At 46.6% G+C, this 25,123-nt stretch overlaps 1 protein-coding gene across 1 annotated transcript in view; it reads right to left on the minus strand.

Annotated features, from left to right (window-relative positions):
* The window catches only part of LOC117354992 (zinc finger protein 845-like), an 81,990-nt gene continuing 56,867 nt past the window's right edge, over nucleotides 1-25,123 (minus strand). The window contains exons 7-10 of the mRNA XM_033932949.1: nucleotides 22,208-22,262; nucleotides 16,034-16,144; nucleotides 12,159-12,533; nucleotides 1-2,309 (exon numbers count right to left, since the gene is read on the minus strand). Of these exons, the coding sequence (XP_033788840.1) occupies nucleotides 1,048-2,309; nucleotides 12,159-12,533; nucleotides 16,034-16,144; nucleotides 22,208-22,262 (1,803 nt within the window). The 3' untranslated portion in view covers nucleotides 1-1,047. The remainder of the gene's footprint in view (nucleotides 2,310-12,158; nucleotides 12,534-16,033; nucleotides 16,145-22,207; nucleotides 22,263-25,123) is intronic.

Here is a 25,123-nt window from a genome sequence, read left to right on the forward strand (position 1 = left end):
CAGCTTTGAAAATGGACAATTTCCCTACTGGGTTTGTGGACATCTTGCACAAAACATCCAACCTCAGACTTAGGCACACTTTCGATTATGCCTCTCCACATGGTTTTACTCCAGTATGAATCCTCATGTGCAGTTTTAAGTGTGATTTGTAACTAAAGGTTTTACCACATTCTGAGCATGTATATGGTTTCTCTCCTGTATGTATTCTCTTCTGCCCCTTTAAAGCCAATTCCACCTAAAAATTTTTACCACATTCTGAACAAGAAAATTGTTTCCTTTAAGGGTAATTACTCCCCATATGAATCCTCTTGTGCTGTTTTAAATTTCATTAGTCATTAAAGCTTTAACCACATTCTAGACATGTAAATGGCCTCTCACTCTCAAGGACCCCTGAAGTAATTTTAAACCTGATTGATGATACAAAGTTTAATCATAAGATATATATTTATTTATTCATTCATTCATTTAATTTTCTATACTATTCTCCCAAGGGAGCTCAGAACGGTAAACATGAATTTATTCAGGTACTCAAGCGATGGAGAATCTTTCTCTCCCATATGGATAATCACAGTTTTTATACATAATTAGTTGTATTCCAATTTCTATTCATTGTTGAGTTGTTATAGGTCAATATTCAGCCGGAGACAGTGAGCATTGTCTATAATCTATTTCTATGAGGCTCATCCCTTCTTCAAGTCTAAAAATGTACAGTCTACACTTAAAGTTATAGATGAGAGTCAAGAATACCAAAACTATAGAAGAATGCAGAAATGGTGTAATGTTAGTACACTCTTTAATATTAGTTTTAGCTTTGTACAATATTTTCTATCAGGAATTTCTGCTTGATAGTTGTTCCTTCTGCCACTGTTAAACGTTCATATACACTTTCTTTCTATATCTCCTGTATGACTCTTTCTCTATCTTTTTAAATGTGATACCCATTTAAGCTTTTACAACATTCTGCACAGCATGATTGTCGACTAAAGTTTAAATCACATTCTGAACATGTAAATGGTTTCTCTCCAGTATGAACCCTCTTGTGTAGTTTTAAAGCTGAGGGATCTCTATAACTTTTGCCACATTCTGGACATGATATGGTTTCTCTCCAGTATGAATCCTCTCATGTCTTTTTAATGCTGACTGCCAACTAAAGCTTTTACCACATTCTGAACAGGTATATGGTTTCTCTCCAGTATGAATCCTCTTGTGCTTCTTTAAAGATGATGGATCACTATGTCTTTTACCACATTCTGAACATGTAAATGGTTTCTCTCCAGTATGAATCCTATTGTGATTTTTTAAATGTGACTGCTGACTAAACCTTTTACCACATTCTGAACATGTAAATGGTTTCTCTCCAGTATGAATCCTATTGTGATTTTTTAAATGACACTGCTGACTAAACCTTTTACCACATTCTGAACATGTAAATAGTTTCTCCCCAATATGAATCCTATTGTGATATTTTAAAGATTGCTGACTAAAGCTTTTCTCACCTTCTGAACATGTAAATTGTTTCTTTCCAGTATGAGTCCTCTTGTGCCTTTTTAAAGATGATTGCTGACTAAAGCTTTTCTCACATTCTGAACATGTAAATGGTTTCTCTCCAGTATGGATGCTCTTATGTATTTTTAAAGCTGAGGGATCACTATATCTTTTGCCACATTCTGAACATGTAAATGGTTTCTCTCCAGTATGGATGTTCTTATGTATTTTTAAAGCTAAGGGACTACTATATCTTTTCCCACATTCTGAACATGTAAATGGATTCTCTCCAGTATGAGTCCACTTGTGCCTTTTTAAAGTTGATTGCCGACTAAAGCTTTTGTCACATTCTGAACAGGTATATAGTTTCTCTCCACTATGCATCATAATGTGCCTTTTTAAAGCTGATGGATCACCATATCTTTTACCACATTCTGAACATGTAAATGGTTTCTCTCCGGTATGAATCCTATTGTGATTTTTTAAATGTGACTGCCGACTAAAGCTTTTCCCACATTCTGAACATGTAAATCGTTTCTCTCCGGTATGAATCCTATTGTGATTTTTTAAATGTGACTGCTGAGTAAAGCTTTTACCACATTCTGAACATGTAAATGGTTTTTCTCCAGTATGAATCCTCTTGTGCGTTTTTAAAGTTGATTGCAGACTAAAGCTTTTACCACATTCTGAACAGCTATACGGTTTCTCTCCAGTATGAATCCTCTTGTGTGTTTTTAAAGCTGAAGGACCACTATATCTTTTCCCACATTCTGAACATGTAAATGGCCTCTCACTCTCATGGATCCTCTGAAGACATTTTAAACCTGTTTGATGATAAAAATTGTTATCACAATATACAGCTGTAGAATGTTTCTCTCTCATTTGGATTATTTTGTGCTTTCTTAGATATGATATCAAATCGTTTTTAAGTAATTACTTTTATTCATTTGTATTAATTAGTTATGGGTAAATATTCAGCCAGGGGCACTAAGCATAAGCTGATAACTAGATTAGTCCCAGATAGTCAAATACTGGTAGTTTTCCTGGTGCGGAATTAAAAGGGATGGCAATGACATGGGAAAAGCCCAGGACATGTCCCATGTCATTAAACTAAAGCAAGCAGAAAAAAAGACATTTGGGGCCGGATTCTGTATAGGACGCCTCGTCTCAGCAGCTGACTAAGCGGTTTTTCAGAATCACACATGGACATCCCATTGATGGACAGACGCCTAACTCCACCTAACCATCCCAATTCTCTAACCAGCATCAATGTCACAGGTGCTGGTTAGCGAATCTTCTTGCCGCTGAGCTGATCGTAACATGGGAATCTCCCTGAGGCAATCAATTTAGCAGCCGCGGCAGGGAACCCATCTCCCCTGCAAAGTTGCCTGGCAGAAGGGATGCCCACTCCTTTCTGCCGGAACCCCTGAAGCTCCTCAATCTCTGGATGTCTGCGGCAGGAGGCATGCCCAATACCTCCTGCCTCCACCCCTTGCGACATCCCTCAGCAGGACGGATGCCCACTCCCTCCTTCTGCTGGCCTCATCATGCCCCGAAGCCCCACAAACATTCCCCTACTTCACCACTGACACTCCTCGGCACCACAAGATCCCGACAGTCCCCGAATGCCTTTCGAGTGGAAGAAAATTTAGCGAAGAACCTCAAAAAGGGAGACAAATCCTTCTTCAGGTACATTAGCGACAGGAAAAGGAACACAGATGGGATAGTATGCCTAAAAAAAACAGACGGGAAGTACGTGGAATCAGATTCCGAAAAAGCGGAACTTCTGAATGAGTACTTCTGCTCGGTCTTCACCAGCGAAGCACCGGGTCACGGTCCACACTTACAGACAAAGCAAAGAGTGAAAGACTCGTTTTGGAATTTCGAGTTCACACCCGGAGACGTCTACTGCGAGCTGACAACATTCAAGGTGAATAAAGCCTGGGACCGGACAATCTACACCCCAGAGTACTCAGGGAGTTGTGTGATGTCCTGGCGGAACCGCTATCCGTACTCTTCAATCTCTCCCTCATTTCGGGGAGAGTACCCATGAACTGGAAAACGGCTAACGTCGTTCCACTGCATAAAAAGCACAGTTACTTACCGTAACAGGTGTTATCCAGGGACAGAAGGCATATATTCTCACATGTGGGTGATGTCATCTACGGAGCCCCGATGCGGACAGCATTTCAAGCAAACTTGATTGAAGATTCAAGCTTGCTGTGCTGCACCACGCATGTGTGCCTCCTGCTCCACTAGAGGGCGCATCCCCTCCTCGTGGTCTCCAGTTCACATAACCAGCAAAGAAGCCAACCTCGGAGAGGCGGGCGGGTTGTGAGAATATATGCCTGCTGTCCCTGGATAACACCTGTTACGGTAAGTAACTGTGCTTTATCCCAGGACAAGCAGGATATTCTCACATGTAGGTGACCTCCAAGCTAACTGCAAAGGGATGGAGGGAAGTTGGCAATTTAAGAAAACAGATTACGTAATACCGATTGGCCAAAACGGCCATCGCTCCTGGACAATGTATCCAGACAGTAGTGAGAGGTGAAAGTATGAACCGAAGACCACGTGGCAGCCTTGCAAATTTCCTCAATAGGCGTGGACCGGAGGAAAGCTACAGAAGCTGCCATCGCTCGGACCTTATGTCCCGTTACTCGATCATGCAGCGCGAGACCAGCCTGAGCGTAGCAAAAAGAAATACAAGCAGCCAACCAGTTGGACAAGGTGCATTTGGAAACTGGGCGACCCAACCGATTAGGGTCGAAGGACAAAAACAATTGTGGAACTGTCCGATGAGACTGAGTGCGTTGAAGGTAAAAGGCCAACGCTCTCTTACAGTCAAGAGTGTGGAGCGCCACCTCTCCAGGGTGAGAGTGGGGCTTGGGAAAGAACACCGGCAAAACAATGGACTGATTGAGATGGAAAACAGACACCACCTTAGGCAAAAACTTAGGATGAGTGCGGACAACCACCTTGTCATGATGGAATACCGTGAAAGGCGGGTCCGCCACCAGCGCCTGCAGCTCACTAACCCGCCGAGCGGAAGTGAGGGCAAGCAGGAAAATCACCTTCCAAGTGAGAAACTTAAGATGACATTTATCCAGAGGCTCAAACGGAGGTTTCATAAGTTGAGCCAGGACCACATTAAGATCCCAAACCACCGGGGGAGGTTTGAGAGGAGGATGAACATTCAAAAGACCCCTCATGAAGCGAGAGACCAAGGGATGGAGTGAAAGAGCCTTCCCATCCAGGTGATGATGGAAGGCAGCAATCGCACTAAGATGTACACGAATGGAATTTGTCTTCAGGCCAGAATGAGATAAATGAAGCAGATACTCCAGAACCAAAGACACAGGGACCGACACCGGGTCCTGGCGGTGAGAGGAGCACCAGGACGAAAATCTAGTCCACTTCTGAGAATAGCAGAGTCTAGTCGAGACTTTCCGAGAAGCCTCCAATACCTCCCTGACCGACTGAGATACAGGGAGAGAGGTCAGGGGGAGAGAAACCAAGCAGTCAGATGAAGAGACTGAAGACTGGGATGTAACAGTGAACCCCGACTCTGAGATAGCAGAGGTTCCCTGACACTGAGTTGAAGTAGTAGGGAAAACCAAGGCTGGCGAGGCCACCGAGGAGCAATCAAGATCAGAGTGGCCCGCACCGATTTGAGATGGACCAGCGTCCGCAGAATCAGAGGGAAAGGCGGAAACGCGTACAGGAACCACCCTTCCCAATCCAGGAGGAAGGCGTCGGCCTCGAGACGGTCCGGGGAGTACATCCAGGAACAAAAGAGAGGCAGTTTGTGATTGAGGGGGGAGGCGAACAGATCTATCTGCGGCGTCCCCCACCTGTCGAACACTTGTCGCAAGACCTGAGAATGCAGGGACCATCTGTGCGGCTGGAGGAGGCGAATGAGCCTGTCCGCCAGACAATTTCGCTCCCCTTGTATGTAAACCGCTCGAAGGAAGATGTTGTGGGACACCGCCCACTCCCAGAGACGGAGAGCTTCCTGACAGAGGGACCAGGACCCTGTCCCACCTTGTTTGTTGACATAATACATCGCCACCTGGCTGTCCGTACGGACGAGAACCACCTGGTCGTGAAGCAGATGTTGAAAAACCACCGCGGCGAGATAGATGGCCCGAAGCTCCAGCACGTTGATGTGACAGCGACGATCCTCTGCTGATCACATTCCCTGAGTGCTTAGACCATCCAAATGAGCCCCCCAAGCGTACTCCGACAAGTCCGTGGTGAGGACCTTGTGGTGTGGAGGGGCAATAAATAGTAAACCGCTGGAAAGATTCGAAGAGTCGGTCCACCAACGGAGCGATCTTTGCAAGGAAGGAGTCACTGTCACGGGACGATCGATCGGGTCCCAGTCCTGACGCCATTGAGAGGCCAGGGTCCATTGAGGAATCCTCAGGTGGAAACGGGCGAAGGGTATGACGTGGACGGTAGAGGCCATGTGGCCTAGAAGAGTCATCATCTGCCGTGCTGATACCGAGGTCAGCAGCGAAATCCTTCGACTCAGACTTACTAACGCCTCTAGATGCGGAGGGGGGAGGAAGGAACGGAGGCGAACCGTGTCCAGCACGGCCCCGATGAACTGTAAGGACTGAGAGGGGCACAGCTGTGATTTCAGGAAGTTTACCTCGAACCCCAGACCTTGAAGGTAAATAATAGTCTGTCGGGTCGCTGAGATAACCCCTTCCCTGGACAGAGTCTTGATCAGCCAGTCGTCCAGGTAGGGGAATACTTGAAGACCCTGGGAGCGCAAGGCTGCTGCAACCACCACGAGACACTTTGTGAATACCCGAGGAGACGAGGCCAGTCCAAAGGGGAGGACCCGATATTGTAGATGTAGGTCTCCCACCTGAAATCGCAGGAATCTGCAATAAGCGGGATGCACCGGGACATGTGTGTAGGCCTCCTTCAGATCGAGGGAGCAGAGCCAATCGCCCTCGTCGAGCAGATGGTAAAGAATCGGAAGGGAAAGCATTCAAAACTTTTCCCTTACCAGAAACTTGTTGAGGCGTCTCAGGTCCAGAATCGGGCGCAGGTCTCCCGTCTTCTTCGGTACCAGGAAGTAACGGGAGTAAAACCCTTGCCCCCGCTGGCAGGGGGGGACCACTTCCACCGCCCGCAGGCGAAGAAGGTCTCGAGCCTCTGAGAGAAGGAGGGGCAACTGCGCCCAATTGGGGGGACAAGCGCTCGGAGGGCTAAACTAAACTAAACTTTAGGTTTTTATACCGCGCCATCTCCACGGTCGTGGAGCTCGGCACAGTTTACAGGGATTGTAATGAGAAAGGAACTCCAGGGAAAGAGTTAGATGAAGATCGGAGGGAAGAAGAAAGTTAGAGAGCTAGGATGTCAGAGAGGAGGGAGAGTTAGATTTTAGAAAAAAGCCAGGTTTTCAGATGTCGGGAGGGATCTTCCGAAAGTTGAGAAAGTACCCGGATGAGATCACGCCAAGGACCCAAGCGTCCGACGTGATGGACTCCCAACGAAGGTAAAAGGCTCGCAGGCGTCCCCTGATGGGAAGAAGGCCAGCCCCCATCTGCGCATCCCAGCAAAAGGACGGAGATGGCTTGGCAGGGGCTGTCGGCTGAGATTTCGACAATGCCCTCGAATGAGCTTGCTGACACCGAGGTGGAGGCCTAGAGAAAGCCGGGGTAGACTTTTGTGGGTAACGGCGAGGCGTGCCCCGTAGGGGACGAGAAGCGGCCGGCTTGGGCTTCAGGCGCACGAGGGAGGCAAACGACCTCTGATGCTCCGACAAGCGTTTCGTAGCCGCTTCAATAGTGTCGTCAAAGAGTTCCTTACCGACACAAGGAAGGTTAGCCAACCGGTCCTGGAGGTTGGGGTCCATGTCGACCAGGCGCAGCCACGCCAGCCGGCGCATGGCCACAGCAAAGGCGGCGACCCTCGAGGAAAGCTCAAAACCGTCGTAAGCTGCATGAAACAGGTGGAGACGGAGGTTAGAAAAATCCTCTAGGAGGCCAAAAGCCCCTTGGCGAGAGGCTGGCAAATCCGTCGTGAAGGCGCTCAACAGCCCAAGCAGATGTTTAAGATAAGATGAAAAAGTGAAAGTGTAGTGCAGCACTCTAGAGGCCATCATAGAGTTCTGATATAGACGGCGGCCAAATTTGTCCAGGGTCCTGCCCTCGCGACCCGGAGGGACCGCAGCGGAGACCCGGGAGGGGTGAGCCTTTTTCAATGAAGATTCCACCAACAGCGATTGGTGAGAGAGCTGTGGCTGCTCAAACCCCGGGCAGGGTACCATACGGTACTTTGACTCCATTTTAGATGGGACAGCCGTCACCATGTAAGGAGTCTCGAGGTTCTTAATGAAGGTTTGCCGGAGCACAGGGTTCAACGGCAGCCTGAGGGACTCTCGAGGCGGAGAGGGCATATCCAGCTCCGCTAGGTATTCCTTGGAATACCTCGAGTCCGACAGTAGATCCAAGTCAAGGGCGCGTCCCATGTCCTGGACGAACCTCGTAAAAGAAGGGCGGGACGTTCCCGTAGCCCCTTGTGGGGACGGGGAACGAGACCTGCGTCTTGCCGAAAAGGAAGGACCCTCACGCTCAGACCCTCTATCCGAGACCAGGGAAACGCTGTGAAAGCGCTCCAATGTCGAGGACCTGCGCCGCCTCGAGGAACCCCTCGGGGACACCGCCGGGGTAAGAGGTACCGACCGACGGCGGGCTGGAGACCTCACCCCGAACTCCCTCAGCGAAAGCCTGGAGCCTCGGACCGGATCCCCGGATCGAGAGGGAGTCAACAAGAGCCGAGGGTTGGTGAGCGATAACTCCGCCACCTTCAGCCGCCCTCCGGAGCGAGAAGTCGGGGAGCGACCCCGCAGTGGAGGTGAGCTCCGGGGTTTCTTCGAACTCCGACGGCCCGAGGTCTCGACATGCTTCGAGCGACATTTCGCCCCGCGGAACCCCGTGGGGGAAGAACGGCTCGAAGACCTCGGCGAGGAATCCGAGAGGCGTCGAGAGCGGCGCAGCTTGCCCCGAGGTACTTCGACGCGAGGCTCAGGCTGGTCCGGCGCACGCGAGGTCGAGGCCAGATTAAGGTGAGCGAGGGCCACAAACAGCTCCAACGATATCATCGCCCGGAGCATGTCTTGAAAGACCGGCACGGACAGCATCGAAGGCATGTCCGAGGCCGTAGTGCACTCCACCAGGGGCGACCTCGTATCAGAGTATTCCCGTGTGGTGGAGGCACGGCCAGAAGATTTGGAGGACTTCGCTGGGACCGAAGGCACGGAGGTCCCACCATGTCCGGCCGGCGTCCCAGAGGATGGTTTCTTCGCTGGAGCGGAACCTGAGGAAGGAAGAGGAGACTTACCCGGAGCCGAGGACTTCAGGGAACCCGAGGTCTTCGGGGTCGAGTCTCGAGGCGGGGCCGAGGGAGCCGAGGCCGAGGTCAAGGCCGGTGCCGAAGCCAGGGCCGACCTCGAGGCTGAGGTCGAGGGTTGGTCGACCGCAAAAAGGTCCGCCATCCTGGCCTTACGCCGACGGAGCGCCCGGTTTTGGAAAGTGGCACACCGGGGACAGGACTCGGTGGGATGATCAGCACCCAAACACCGGATGCACCAACAATGCGGGTCGGGACATAAGATAAAAATTAGGCCGCGGCCAGGGAGGCCACGCGGCCGCGACAACCCGGGAGCCCCCAGGCGGCCAAAAACGAACCGCGACTTCGCGATTCAGTAGCAGGAACAAAATGTAAAATAATAAACAGGCGCACAGCAACTTCCAACGAATTTAAAATAAGAAATTGCGGTGCAAGAAGGCACATGGGGCAGAGCCAAAAAAATACAGGACTTATTGGCTCCGCAGAAAAAAACGAACTGGAGACCACGAGGAGGGGATGCGCCCTCTAGTGGAGCAGGAGGCACGCATGCGTGGTGCAGCACAGCAAGCTTGAATCTTCAATCAAGTTTTCTTGAAATGCTGTCCGCATCGGGGCTCCGTAGATGACGTCACCCACATGTGAGAATATCATGCCTGCTTGTCCTGGGATAAAAGGTTGCAGAGAGGAGGCTGCGAATTACAGACCGGTGAGTCTAACATCAATAGTGTGTAAACTCATGGAAACACTAATCAAACGAAAAATAGACACGATCTTAGATGAGTAGAATCTACGGGATCCCAGTCAACATGGATTCACCAAGGGTAGGTCCTGCCAATCCAATCTCATCAGCTTCTTTGACTGGGTAACAAAACAGTTAGACTTGGGAGAATCCCTAGACGTAGTGTACCTAGACTTCAGTAAAGCTTTCGATAGCGTCCCTCATCGTAGGATGCTGAGCAAGATGAAATCGATGGGGTTGGGAGAAACGCATGGGTCAAAGATTGGCTAAGTGGTAGACTTCAGAGGGTGGTGGTTAATGGTACACTCTCTAAAATGTCAGAAGTGACGAGTGGAGTACCGCAGGGCTCAGTCTTGGGCCCGCTACTTTTCAACTTATTCATAGGGGACCTGTTTCAGGGCCTTCAAGGCAAAATAACACTATTCGCCGACGACGCTAAACTATGCAACATAGTGAACGGCTCCAATTTACACGATAGTATGACGCAGGACCTGTTTTTGTTAGAACGTTGGTCATCGACCTGGCAGCTGGGCTTCAATGCCAAGAAATGTAAGGTCATGCACCTCGGCAGTAGAAATCCGTGCAGAACTTACACCTTAAATGATGAGACCTTAGCTAGGACCGAAACAGAACGGGATTTGGGAGTGACTATCAGTGCAGATATGAAAGCTGCCAATCAAGTGAAGAAGGCTTCATCTAAGGCAAGACAAATGTTAGGTTGCATCTGCAGAAGTTTCGTCAGCCAGAAGCCTGAGGTCATCATGCTGTTGTACAGAACCATGGTGAGACCACATCTGGAACACTGCGTGCAATTCTGGATGTCACATTACCATAAAGATGTGCTAAGAGCAGAGTCGGTTCAGCGGATGGCCACCAAGATGGTCTCGGAGCTCAAGGATCTCTCATACGAAGAGAGGCTGAACAAATTGCGGTTCTACTCTCTCGAGGAACGTAGGGAGAGGGGAGACATGATTGAGACGTTCAAGTATATCACCAGACGTATCGAGGTGGAAGAAGATATTTTCCTTCTCCAAGGACCCTCAGCCACAAGAGGGCATCCGCTTAAACTCAGGGGAGGAAAATTTCATGGCGACACCAGAAAGTATTTCTTCACCGAAAGAGTGGTTGATCATTGGAACAAGCTTCCGATACAGGTGATCGAGGCCAACAGCGTGCCAGATTTTAAGGGTAAATGGGATGCCCATGTGGGATCCCTGAGAGGGTGGAGTTAAGAATGGGTCATTTGGAGCGGGGTCTCTAGAGCAGACTTAGGGGGTGGGTCTGTGGAGTGGGCAGACTTGATGGGCTATGGCCTTTATATGTCTTCATTTTTCTATGTTTCTACCTTTGGCTGATGGCTGGAAAAGGAATGCCTACTCCCTCCTGCCGGCAGGCCGCCACTGCCTTCCCCATCCTGGTGCATTTTGGGATGCATTGGGGAATGGCCTAAGGCTTCCTAAAACTCCAACTGACTAGATCCCATGGGAGGGGATTTAGGGATCTGGCCAATCGGAGTCAGGCCACTCCCTATGCATCCCAGAATGCACCAAGAAGGGGAACGCCTGTCATTTTGCAGTGGTGGGCCTGCCGGCAGGAGGGAGTTAGCATTCCTCTTGCCAGCCATCAGAAAAAGGTATGAGGGATGTTCAGGGGCAGCAGGGGGATCTTGGGGAGTGTCAGGGTGGAATCGGTGAGTATTTGAGGGGATTTGGGGAATGATGGGGCCAGCAGCATGAGGGTTTCGTCATCCCTCCTGCCAGGGGATATCTTAGGAGCCGCAGAAGGATGAATTGGGCATTCCTCAAGCTGTGGAAATGGGGGGGGAGGGGCTTCAGCAGGAGGGAGTGGGCATCCCTCCTTCCAGTCAACTTTGCTAAACTGACCGCGGCAGGGAGATTCCCTTGTCACGATCAGTTTAATGGCTGAGTCTATTTGATTGGCTGGTTAGACAGTGGTAGGACGCCTACCGCAGCCTACAATTGGGACACCATTCATAGCCTTGAGTGAGCTTACTGGCCCTTCGCACCTTCCTAGGCTTACAAAAACACCCACAATGTAGGCTGCCCGTCACTGGGTGTTTTTTTAAAAACATGCATCCCGATTGGCTGGTTAGACAGTGGTAGGACGCCTGCTGCAGTCTACAATCGGGACACCATTTATCGAATTTGCCCCTTGGTGTCTTTTGTTTTGCCATTAATAGCGTGTCCTCTTTGCAAATACTGCACACGTGACCCACTGGAACACCGGAAATAGTTCCCCTTTTTTTCACCAGGGTGCCACATTTCCAAATAGTTCACACTTTGGTGATATTTCCCTTGAAACAAAAATGAAGAGGAACTAAAATAAAAGAAGAAATGAAACTAAACAAAATGTTTGGGCTGTCCATCCCTAGGAATTAATGCTTTCATACATTCCACTCCACGTAAAAGGTTTCCCTTCTGCAAGCGTTCTCTGCTGTATTTCAGCTTCATCTTTCGTTTGGAGCCTTTTCTACACTGACAACACAAAAAAGGTCTCACCCTGGGGTGGATTCTCTTGGGCAATAAGAAATTATATATCTTACCAAGGCTTTTTCCAACGGTGTCTTGCAGAATGGATTTCTTCCCTTTCCTCTTTCCCCGATGGAGCTGAAAAGCCATTTGGTCGCTGTTTTTATTTCGTAAGGGTCTCTCTTCTCTCGGGTATCTCTGGAGCTCAGGGATGTTTGTGAGTTCCCCGTCACTTTTCTCACCCTCAGCGACTGCATCCAGGGAGTCTCTTGCAGGGTCTCTCGGCTTCTTCTCTGATTCCTGTTTATAATTCCTTGTGTTTTGACTCTCATTTCTCTGGGAAATATTCTCACCAACATTTCCTGGTTGTCTTGGGATGGGTTCAATTTCTAAAAGCCATTTTTCTTGATTCTCCTCCCTCTTCGTCTCCTGCATTGCCTCAGTATCTGCTGGATAGAAACAAAAGACGGTAATCGTGCATTAGGAACTATGGAACGCTATTAATGTCAAGAAACAAAGTTTTCTGGGCTCATACGACTATATAGGATTTCTGAGATTAAGAAAATTCCACAATTTAGCTCATAAGTCTTCAAACCTCTCTCTTTTTTTAAATTAGGTTATGGAACTAATTTTTCAAACAGCAATAAAGCTATAGGGAAATTAAACAATTTAATTAACGAATTAACAGCAGGAAATATAGCCCACATCAAAACAGGAACTCCCCCACCCACAACTACATTCAAAATCTTGTTCCCGCCTTCAACTACCTCTGATCGCATGTTCCCTCTCTCACGGAAAATTCTAGAGCTGCCTAGGATCCAAAAATACATAAACCTTTTGTTTTATAAGCAAGTCCAATAGTTACAAAAGAATTCCAGAAAGAAGATGCTCCCAAAGAAAGCAATAAAAGATTTAAACCTAAGCATGTTATTGCCAGTCTGGGGTTTTTAATCATTTTGACGGAGACTTCAGTAGATGGAACCTAAGCACAGTACCGGGCAGAACTTTGGGTTCTGGCCCAGAAATAGCTAAGAAGAAGAAATATTTAAATTAAATCAGTAATTTAAAGAGATGGTAAGGTTGGACAGACTGGATGGACCATTTGGGTCTTTATCTGCCTTCATCTACTATCTTACCATGTTAATATTTATTTATTACCGTATTTCTCACTCTATCTTTTGTGAGAACTGGGACAGCCATTCACAGAGCGGCGCGGGACAAGGCAGGAAGCAAAAACCTCACACCTGCCTGCTTCCCACTGCCGTTCGGAGGGAGAAAGAAGAGAAGGACAGGAAGCTGTAAGGCTGGACCGCCATTCAAGGAGTGGCATGGCAGGAAGCAAAAATCTTGCGCCTGCCCTCTTGCCGCTCCGACTCTGCTTGCCGCTGGGTAGAAAGTCAGATGGAAAGGCAGGAGGCTGTAAGCTCCTGCCCTATAGCGCTGGACCGCCAGACACCCGGAGAGATTAAGGTAAGGGGTGCCTGCCTGCCCTGCCACTAGGCTTGCCTGTCCTGCCCTGTCCCCTGTCCCAGCCTACCATTAGACCACCAGAGGGGGGGAAGGGTACAGAGCCTGACAAGGAGTGTGGGGTTGGGTGCAGAGCCTGGCAGGAAGAATTTGGTTCAGAATGTTTTTTTCTTGTTTTCCTCCTCTAAATCTTGGGTGCGTCTTATGGTCAGGTGCGTCTTATACAGTGAAAAATATGGTAATTATACTTGATATATTGCCCTTCTATTAGGGACTAAACAGCAAAGTTTACAATAATAATTTACCCCAATATAATCAATAACACAAAAGACAAAACAACGATACAGGAATCAGTAGGGTTGATCCCATAGCTATGTATAAAAGTCTACCGTAATATCGGAGCCCCAAAAATGCTAAAGAATAAAAGTGAGATCAATCTAGATGGGATTCTAACTGTAAATGTTGGGGCAGAGAATTCCACATGGCTGGTGCCCTATAAAGGAAAGCGGATTCTCTAGTAGGATCCGATTTTGCTCAAGACACAGAAAGGATAAGTTCTGGTTCAAAGATCCTAAAGTGGGATGGTAAGGGATTATCAATAAATTACCCAAGAAACCTCGGTAAAAGGCTCTGTGTGTCAGAACCAACATCTTAAATGTGGCTTGATAAAAATATGGTAACCAATGGACTCCCTTCAGGGATGGAGAAACATGGTAAAGTCTCCCATAAAAGTCTTAATAGCTGTATCTTGAATGTTTTGGAGGCAGTTAATAGTATATTTGGATAGCTCAACAAAGAAGGAGCTTCAATAATCAAGTCAACTCAAGACAAGACCATGAACCAACTTGTATAACGAAGACTTGTCAAGGGCCATAATTCCCCAAAATACCTCTGAACTACTGATTATTCCTGGTGGAATTTTGCACAAAACATTTCAAAATTCTGCAAGTTTGACAACATTTAACCATATTTGTACTTAATTATCCAGAATTTCAGTACATTTCCGTTATTTTATTAAATTCCACTAGCGAAAACAAGGGTTCTTCAAGTTTTTCTCACTTAGTGACTTTCTTCTAGAAGCACAACTTTGTAAAAGCCCAACTTAGTGAAGTTTGGTTGATTTGTTTTCATAGTCCTTCACATTGCCTTTATATTGTCGAAAAACATATCTGAAAGCTGAAATATTTCAATAGATACAGAATTTAAAAAACCTTTTTTCTATCTTTTGTTGTCTGAGCAGCTTATTTCTCCATTCTCTTAGGTCCCAGAGTCCCTTTTCTGCTTTTCTTCTTCCTAGGATCGTCTGTCCATTTTACATTTTGTCTCTATGTGTCCTGTCCAGCATCTGTCCCTCCTGTTTCTATCCTGAGCTTCTGCCCTCTGTGTCCCTCTCCATTCCCCTGCATCCATCATCCCTCTGTCAGAATCAATGTCCCTGTGTCTAGCAGTCCTTTCATGCCCCTGTCGCTCCCCTTCAAGCATTCTTCTCCATGTCTGTCCCTCTTTCTGCCCAGCATTGCTTCAGTGTCCCTGTCTCTATGCTCAGTCCCCATCTAGGATCTCTTCTCTATGTTTCTGTGCCTCTCATTTAGCAGGATCTTCCACCCCTCAGCCAGCCTCTCTCCCCTATCCCCTCTCAAGCCAAAATCTCTCTCTCTATCCCTGAACACCCGCAGCCAGCATCTCATGCTATCTCTCTCCCCAGCCAGCATCTCTCATCCACCCCCACCAGCCAACATCTCTCACTTTCTCCCCATTGTCCACTACCACAGCCACGCAGATTCCACTCAATAGCAGCCTCCCACCAGCTCTGCAGGTTTTCCTCTACTATGGTTCTGGCAAAGAAAGAGGAAGTGACATTATTGAAGATGGGACTGCGGTAGAGGGAAGCCTGCAAACAGGCTGCTCGAAGTGATTCAGAGAGGGAGTGATTCAGAGAGGGAGTGCAACCCGATACTAAATTCTATGCCAACTTCAGGTAATTATGCGTCCCTGGAGAATTCTGCGCTAAGTTATGTTCTTAGAGGTGGAGCACAGCCATTGGGATACAACCCACATGTCTAGAATAGCTCGCACTGGAACATGTATTCTGCCTGTTCAGCAGGATATAATTTCTCACAAACCCAATTCACCTTCCTTGGGAGCTGCTTCTCTGTTAAGCAGGAGACAGGACTGAGGTGCTCAACCGTGAAGACACAGAATGGGAAGAATTAGAGATTCAAGGTCTGCAGCTCACGAAAGCTCTAGAAACTTCTGTGGCTTTGTAAACTCTTTCCAATGCTGGGCTCCATCAGTTGACATCATCCACTTGGGAGGACATATATACTGCTCTCCGTACAGATAAGTCATTTGTTTTACTCTCTAAGACCTCCTTATACTGTTGAGTAGTTATTGTTCACCAGTACACTGAAATACCTCCTCTTACTCTGTATTGTAGTTATTACTATAGCCCATATCATTCTGTAGAGTATCTGTTACTCACCCGTGTCTGAATGTCTAACATCTCTCTCTCCTGACTCCTGGGGATCCTGGATATGTGTCTCTCCATCTTGTTTAATCCACGATAACAGATCAGGACTTATCCTTACAGAACCTGTTTCCAGGAATAAACATAAAAACTCAGTTATTCTTCCCTTTTGTTCAAAGAAAAATATGCAAACCAAGAAGAAGAGGACTTCCTTATTGTATAATCATCCTACCCAGAATGACATATGGGTCTAATATGGATGTTTCCAAGACTACCACAGGCTAACTTGAGTGTGTTTATCTTCATTATTAGCTGTTCCCAAATAGAACAAAATAAGCTACTATCTTTTCCTAAACAGTAGATTTACTTGTGGTAAGAGACAGGCGTATCATAATTAAGAACATAAGAAGTTGCCTCCACTGGGTCAGACCAGAGGTCCATCGTGCCCAGCAGTCTGCACACATGGCGGCCCATCAGATCCATGACCTGTTAGGTGGTCCCTGACTTTTCCTATAACCCATTTCTACTTCTATCTGTACCCCTCAATCGCCTTATCCTTCAGGAATTTCTCTAAACCTTCCTTGAACCCCCGTAGCATGATCTGCCCTATCACAACCTCCGGGAGCGCGTTCCATGTGTCCACCACCCTCTGAGTAAAGAAGAACTTCCTAGCATTTGTTCTAAACCTGTCCCCTTTCAATTTTCCGAGTGCCCCCTTGTACTTGTGGTTCCCCAAAGTCTGAAGAATCTGTCCCTGTCTACCTTCTCTATACCTTTCAGGGTTTTGAAGGTTTCTATCATGTCTCCTCTAAGTCTCCGCTTTTCCAGGGAGAATAGCCCCAGCTTTTCCAACCTGTCAGCGTATGAAAAGTTTTCCATACCTATTACCATTTTAGTCGCCCTTCTCTGGACTCCCTCAAGTATCGCCATATCCTTTTTGAGGTATGGCGACCAGTACTGGACGCAGTACTCCAGATGCGGGCGCACCATTGCACGATACAGCGGCATGATGACTTCCTTCGTCCTGGTCGTGATACCCTTTTTGATGATACCCAACATTCTGTTTGCTTTCTTTGAGGCTGTCGCACATTGTGCCGATGCTTTCATTGTTGTATCCACAAACACACCCAGGTCTCTTTTAAGGTTACTTACCTCTAGCAATGATCTTCTAAATTAGTAAGAAAAGATATTCTTTCTCAGCAAGCTTTCTATTATGGTAGTTCAAATAAGGCGGGAAGTTTATTGGCAAATTATCTTAAAGCAAAAAAGAGGAAGACAAAAATAGGTGCAATTAAGGATGAAAAAGGAGATATTCATTCTCAAATTGGACCTATTTTTAAAAAAATTCTTAAAATTTTATAAAGATCTTTTTTCTTCTGAGCCTTATTTAGATAGGGAAAAAGATGGTTTAGAATTTTTAAATCTAATTGAGGGTCCAAAAGTTCCTGATCATATAAAAAGAAGTCTGGAAGAGCCGATATCACTAAAAGAATTACAAACAGCATTGAAGTCTCTTAGAGTAGGGACCGCTCCAAGTGGTGATGGTTTTACAGTGGAGTTTTTTTAAATCATTCCAAATTACTCTATTACCTTATTTATTAATTTTGTATCAGAATCAACTAAATAAAGGTTGTATTTCAGGCACTATGGCAGAATCGTTAACTGTTGTTTTGCCAAAGCCAAATAAAGATCCCATGTTGGTTTCAAATTACAGGCCTATTTCTTTGATCAATGTAGATGGTAAATTATTAGCTAAACTTTTGGCTATGCGTTTGGCTAAGGCTCTTCCTTATATAGTTAGTATGCACCAAACAGGGTTTGTTGCTCAGCGGCACTCTTCTGATAATACTAGATTAGCCTTTCAGATGTTATATCTAACAAAAGACATAAGAGATCCGGCTTTCTCTGTATCCTTGGATGCGGAGAAGGCTTTTGATCAGGTAGAGTGGACCTTTATGTATCAGGCCATGGAGTGGTTTGGTATTGGTTCAGGATTTATACAAATGATTCAAACCTTGTATAGCTCTCCTGTTGCTAGATTATAAATTAACAATAATTTCTCAGACTGCTTTAAATTGTCTCCTTTGACTGTTGTCCCTCTTTTTGATATAGTACTTGAACCCTTGTTATTGGCTATTCAACAGGCAAAGGGGATATAGGGTATTCTGAGGTCTGGTAAGGAATATAAGGTATCTGCTTATGCGAATGATATACTGCTGCTTCATTTAAGGAATCCTGAAACAACCATTCCTTGTTTGATTCATTCCCTTTTATATGGAAAGAAGAAGGAATAAAATATTTAGGAATTTGGTTAAAAAATACACTTGATGAGACAATGAAATTGAATGAAAGACTTTTATTGCAAAAAGTAACAGAGTTCTTGGTGGGGAAGAGTCTAAACTATTAAGATGATGATTTTGCCTGTTGTTTGTTACCAAATGGGGATGATACCAGTTTTTTTTCAGGGGTCTATTTATAAAAAGTTGAATAGTATTCTTACTAAATTTATTTGGCTGGGTAAAATAAAATTGCAAGAATTGCCTTAGTGTCTTTACAAAAACCAATTGAGGAGGGTGGGGTAAATTTTCCAAACTTCTATAGGTACCATCAATCCTATATTATGCGCCAGGGTATGTATTGGGTCCTCCCAGAACTCATGGATAAGCTACCAGATTGGTTATGGTTGGATGGCAGCTCATGTTTCCCATTAGGCTTCGTCATCTTCTCAGTATTAAAATGCCTAGGATACGTAAAAATAATAGAATACTAGTCTTTAAGCCCGTTAGATTAACGGGTGCTAGAACATATGTGTGCGTGTCTGTCTTTTTTTCTCTCTCTCTCCTTAGCCGCTTTCTTTCTTTCTGCCTTTCTTTTTCCTTGGCTGTCCATCACCACCCCTTGCCTGCTCCCCCTGTCCATTTTCCCTTCCTTTTACCTCCACTGTGTCCACCACCACCCCTTCACTGCTCTCCTTATGCAGCAGCAGCCCTTCTCCCTTTGTTTTACCTCCCCCCTGTCCAGCAGCACCTCTTTCCTTCTCCCCCTGTCCAACATTAGTCCTCCGTTCTTTTTTCTTCACCTCCCCTGTCCATCAGCATCTCTTTCCTTCTCCCCCTGTCCAGCAGTAGGCATCCCTTCCTTTTTTATCCTCCCTCCTCCTTCTTATCCCTATGATACTCTTACCTTGCTCTGCCCCTGATCAGAGGTTCCCGACAGCTGCCCAGTTGCACCCATTGGAAAAGTTCCCACTGCCGCATCCCGCACCCCTCCTGACGCGGCTCCCGCTGTCCTTTCTGTCTGTCTCTGTCCCTGGCCCCCTTTGCCTGTCTGTCTTTCTGTGTATCTCCCTGACCCTGTGTCTTTCTTCTTTCCTTTCTGTCTCCCTTCCTCCCTCTGTCTGTCTGTCCAAAGCAGCATTCCATCCCCCTCCCCCCACACCAGTTCCCTGTGCACCTGCCCCTGTGTCTTTCTTATTTTCTTTGTGTTTCCCTTCCTCTCTCTGTCTGTCCAAAGCAGCATTCCATCCCCCTCCATTTCCCTCCCCCCACACCAGTTCCCTGAGCACCTGCCCCTGTGTATTTCTTATTTTCTTTGTGTTTCCCTTCCTCTCTCTGTCTGTCTGTCCGTCCAAAGCAGCATTCCCTTCCCCTCCATTTCCCTCCCCCCCCCACCAGTTCCCTGTGCAGCAGCATTAGCGTTTCCTCTACCCGCCCCTGTCCCTTCCCCTTCCCGCGGGCCGGACTACAAAGGTGGTGATTCCAGCAGCGCTTTTATCAGTCTCCACACGCTGCTTCGGGCCCTTCTGCCCTGATTTACTCTGGCACGTCCCTGATGACATCATCAGAGACGCGGCAGAGCAAATCAGGGCAGTAGAAGGGCCCGAAGCAGCGTGTGGAGACTGATGTACACGCTGCTTGAATCGCCATTCGGACCCGCGGGAAGAGAAGGGGGTGGGCGGCAAAGGAGAAACGGAGATCGGCGGCGGCGACAGGAGAAACGGATAACGTCGTCTGGCTGCGGTCCGGCTTGTGGAGGCGATCGGGTAGTGACGTATTCGCGCGCATGCGCACTCCTTCGGCCACAGACCTACAGCGCACGGAACACGAAAACAGGACTGCGCATGCGCGAGTTAGCCTTTTATTATATAGGATTAATGGACACATGGAAAACTTTATTAATAATTTAACACCTCTTCCAATTCAAAAATCTACATATCAAAGTATATGGCTAAACTCCAGGATTCAAATAGGCGGTTTTAAGATTGTCTGGAAGGATTGGATTAAAGCAGGTATACGAACCTTAAATGATGTTATATCTAATGGTAAGCTGCTGGATTTTTCACCGTTGCAACATAAATTTGGTCTTGATAAAAAACAAAGTTATAAGTGGTTGCAACTGAAGCAGGCTATTCAGGCGGGGTTCCCTGAATGGAAATCTCTTAATAATAGATTTCTTATGCTTTCAGGCAGACTTCCTGGGTCACCAGGCCGCACAATGGTATAAATTATTATCTGGCTATTTGAATAAGAAACCAAAGACTGGACAGAGATATTTGGAGCATTGAGATTAAGCATCAAATTAGTGCATCCCAATGGCCACGTATTTGGTCCTGGAGGATGAAGTGTCTGCATCTATGAGGCAAACATGGTTTTTCCTGTTGCATAGAGCACTCTGGACCCCTGTTCGTTTACAAAAAATTGGATTGCTCTAAGTCTAATAGATGTTGGCATTGTCATCTTGATGCTGGAACTTTAGATCATTTATTATTTCACTGTCCATTTATTAAGGCTTTTTGACAGTCGATATGGGATCAAATAAATTGTATGTTAGAAAATCATGTGGCATTATTGTATGACACAATTTTATTTGGAATGTCTATGAGAGCTAAGAGCCAAATTTCTTCCAATAATAACAAACTTTTAATGATATTGACAAGAGTTGCCATCCAACAAATAACATATAATTGGAAAGAATATAAGAGATTGATCTATTGTTTTTGGTGGAATTCAGTGTGCCACTTATACAAAATGGAAAGGGCGTTAGCAGTTCAAAAAGGGTATTTTAATAAATTTAAGGATGTGTGGGGGCCATTGATGAATTACTGTGTTGATTATCACTTTTCCCTACTTAATATAATTGATGAAATGGGGTGGGTGGGATTTTGTTTTCAATTTATTAACAGATTTGATAGGAATGTTATAAGGTATATTATGTGATCTTGTATTATTTCATATTAATCTGGTCGGAGGGATGGGGTTAAATTTTATTTTTCATGAAATAGTTGTAGAAATTCAAGTGATGTATTTGTTGAATTCTTGATATTCTCTTTACACTTGATGTTAACTATAAAATGAATAAAGAATTTGAAAAAAAAAAGAGACAGACATATCATAATTGTGGGTGATCAGATCATAGGACCTCTTATAATTGCCATATTATTTCAGGTCCACATCCCGACTCCAAATTTTAATCACCTCCGCCTGCCCCATCCTACCTGCCTCACCTATTTTGTGTAAAGAACTACAGAACTACATCTGCAGGTGTGTGCTTCATGAGCTGTATCATTGAAATATATTGTGTAATAATGAAAAAAAATCAAAATACCACTAATCATGAAAGTGGTAAATACAAACCCTCGGATCATGGAAAGCAACATTTATCTCAAGTGGTGTAACCCATGAACCAGCGCTGGTTGAGAAAGTACAACTCCCAACACCTTTCTGACAGGAGAAAAAGGCGTTTCAATCTGTCCAAAGCAGATCTTCCTCAGGGGGTAATAACCACCGTTGCCCTTCATTAAATTCTTATTTCAAAACATTACCGTTGTGGTCTAACGGCAAACGCAGCCGTGCAATGTAGTTGTTTTGAAAAACTGCTAATGAAAGAAAATTATCTCTCATTACAAGACTGCCCACCACAACTGTACAATGTAATCTTCTGCAGCCAGGTTCTGACCATTTGGGCTACTCTGACCCTGCATTTTAGCTCTTCTTCAGGAAAAAGAGAATAATCTGTATCTGATTTCAAAGAGAAAAAACTTGTAGGACACACACGATAATCTTATGAGCCCTCACGCTGTCAGCTTAAGATAGAGGTTAGTATGGAGAGATCCAGATCACACTTAGAAGAGTCTGGAGCAAAGGAAGAGCAGAAAAATGTCTCGTATTAGTTGAATATTTTAGTCCTTACCTAGAGAGATCAGAGTCTCATAATTCTCCTTCATCACCTCCCTGTAAAGCTCCTTCTGCCCTTCATCTAAATATTCCCACTCCTCCTGGGAGAAAGAGACAGCCACGTCCTCAAACTTCACCTGCATCTGAAACACAAACCAGGAACACCCTCAGCGCCTTCTGCATCACCATCATTGTAGACCTGGTGCCTGTATGTTACTTAGTGTGCAACTGCAAGGGGAGGCCAAGTGACCTATAGTGGAACTTAGGAAGTCAAATGTAATAACCTACTGGGTTGAGAATGAAGGGAGAATGCAGGTGAGGAGTGGCCCCTTTGAAGGGAGGACAAAAGCATTGACAAATTCAGCCATCCTCTCTTTTCTTCTTCCCTTCTCTCTTTCTTTCTTCTCCCTTTTCCCCTTCAGCCATTATTGTAGACCTGGTGGTCCCTTAATCCTCCATTGCCCCCTTGGTGTCATTCCAAGTCCCCTCCCCCTGCCAGGAAAAGTGGGGGAGGGGGAGCTCCTACCTGAGCAGAAGCTCCTGCAGCCATTTCCCTGGGCTGGGAGGAGAGAGAAGAGCAGAAGCTGAAAGAAACTGGCCACCTGAGGCTCCAGCACAAGATGGACGACTCAACTTACTTCCGGCCACATACCGATGACGTCACAAAGGGGGCGGAGCTCCACTGACTTTATTTCCTAGACAACACACTTCAGCTGCAGAGTCTCCGCCTCCTCCTCTTCCCGCTCCCAGCGAAATTCTGAGCAATCAGCAGAGGATGAAACTGAAACTCCTCCTCCTTTCTCCCTTATCCAGGCTAGGGGCGGACCCTTCCCCTCCTCTTCCCGCCCCATGGACCATTCTGACCAATCAGCACTGAAAGGGGCAGAGCCAGAAGAACAGAGCGTCTCTCAGCCTTCGGCGTGAAGCTCCGCCCTCTCCCATGTGATGTCACCGACTCCTCCCCCAATTCCTTTCTAATCCTGAGGGAGGAGATTCCCCCCAGCAACCCCTGCAGCAGCTGCCAACAAGGGATTCTGGGCAGGGCAGGACTAATTCATCAGGGCCCCTCTAAGCACTCAAGTCCACTGGGCCCCCCTGCCCCACCCCATCATGCCCCACTCCCTGCCCAGGCTGCCCCACCTCACCATGCCCCACCCCCTGCCCAGGCTGTCCCTCCCCACCATGCCCCACTCCCTGCCCAGGCTGCCCCACCCCACCCTGCCCCCATTTTCTTTTCCCCTTCTTTCCCTTTCTCCTCTTTTTCCCTTCCTGTCTCCTTTCTCAGTCCCATCCTTCATAGCCTATTCCTATTGGCTCTTCACTCCTTGCCTCCTCCCCCTCAGCTCTCCTCTCAGGCTGATTGAGGCTGCTGCCTACACTTGATCTCTTTTGGCAGCAGAAGAAATGTTTCAATATCCTGTACTTCATTTGGTGCTGCTGTGGGTCCAGTCTCATGGCAAGAGCTGCAGGATCCACACAGAATCCTCCCTTCCCCCAAGCCCACCCGCCACCGATTCCGCCGGTCGCTGACTCCATTTAACACCCCCCACACACTGCCGGTCCATAAGCCTTCCCTCGACATCAGTTCTGACGGAGAGAAGGCTTATGGGCCGGCGGCGTGCAATCGCTGCACGCGCCTGGCTCTTTTGGAGCAGCGGCAGCGAGCGGAATTAAATGGAGCCGGCGGATGGGCCACGGTTAATGTGACCATTTCTTTTTTTCATCAAAACGGAACATCTATTAATATTCAGTCCTGCCCCCAATCCCGCCCTAGCCCCACTCCCAGCTCTGTCCTAGCCACATCCCCAATTTCTTCCATTCATTTTCATATACACACAATATCTTATTAATTCATAATGGTAAACATAAAATATAAAAAAAAAACCACAAAGCACACTGTACGCAGAGAAAATGTTAATCATCATTTACGAGTTTCAGGGTTTTTTCAAAGATGTCAAGGCAGATCACTTTAAAATATGCAATGTCACCTCAGTAACTATAGAAAAATAGACAAATATAGTGCAAAATATAGACAGCGGGTATAAATTCTCAAAACAGACACATTTTGATCACTAAATTGAAAATAAAATCATTTTTCCTACCTTTGTTGTCTGATGATTTCATGAGTCTCTGGTTGCACTTCCTTCTGACTGTGCATCCAATCTTTCTTTTGCTTCCAACATTTCTTTCACAATCCAGCCCCATCCCCTTTGGGTCCAGGTCTCCCTCTCTCTCCCCCTCTGCCTGAACCTCCCATAGTCCTGCATCTGCCTCATGTCTTTCCCCTTTCGTCCAAGCCTTTACCTCTGTAGTCTTTCTAATGTGCTTACATCCCCCCCCCTTTCTCTGCCTCTTTTTCTCCTTCTTTCCTTCCTCCCTCCTTCCCTCCCAGCAGATTTTAGCATATCTCTCTCCTCTTTTTTTCCCTCAGATCTAGTATCTGTCTCCTTTCTCTCTTCCTCCTCCCAGGTCTGGTATCTGTCTCCTCTCCTTCCCCCCTGCTCTGGCATCTCTCTCTCCACTCCCTTCCTCCTGTTCTTCCTTCTCAATTTATTTTCTGCCTGTCTAAATTCTTTTTTACTATTCAGTCCTCAATTTCCCTCTTTCACTGTGTCTACCTATAGTTTGCCACCTCTTTCCCTCACCCCTTCCTGTAACTAACTCTATCCTCTTCCCTCAATCCTGCATGTGCCCTTTTTTCTTTCTCCTCCCCAATTCCTTCCAGCATCTACTCCCCCTGTCCCTCACACTTCCATTCAGTGGCTGTCCCTCCTCTCCCCACTTCCATTCAGTGTCCGTTTCCCTCTCTATCCCTTCCATCTACTGTTCACCCTCTGTCTCGCCCTTTCCATTCACTGCCCTCTCTGCTCTTTCCATCCAGTGTCCGCCCTCTCTCTCTCTCTCTTCCATATGGCATCTTCCCTCTTTCTAT

Source organism: Geotrypetes seraphini, chromosome 2 (genome assembly GCF_902459505.1).
Source record: "Geotrypetes seraphini chromosome 2, aGeoSer1.1, whole genome shotgun sequence".
NCBI lineage: Eukaryota > Metazoa > Chordata > Amphibia > Gymnophiona > Dermophiidae > Geotrypetes > Geotrypetes seraphini.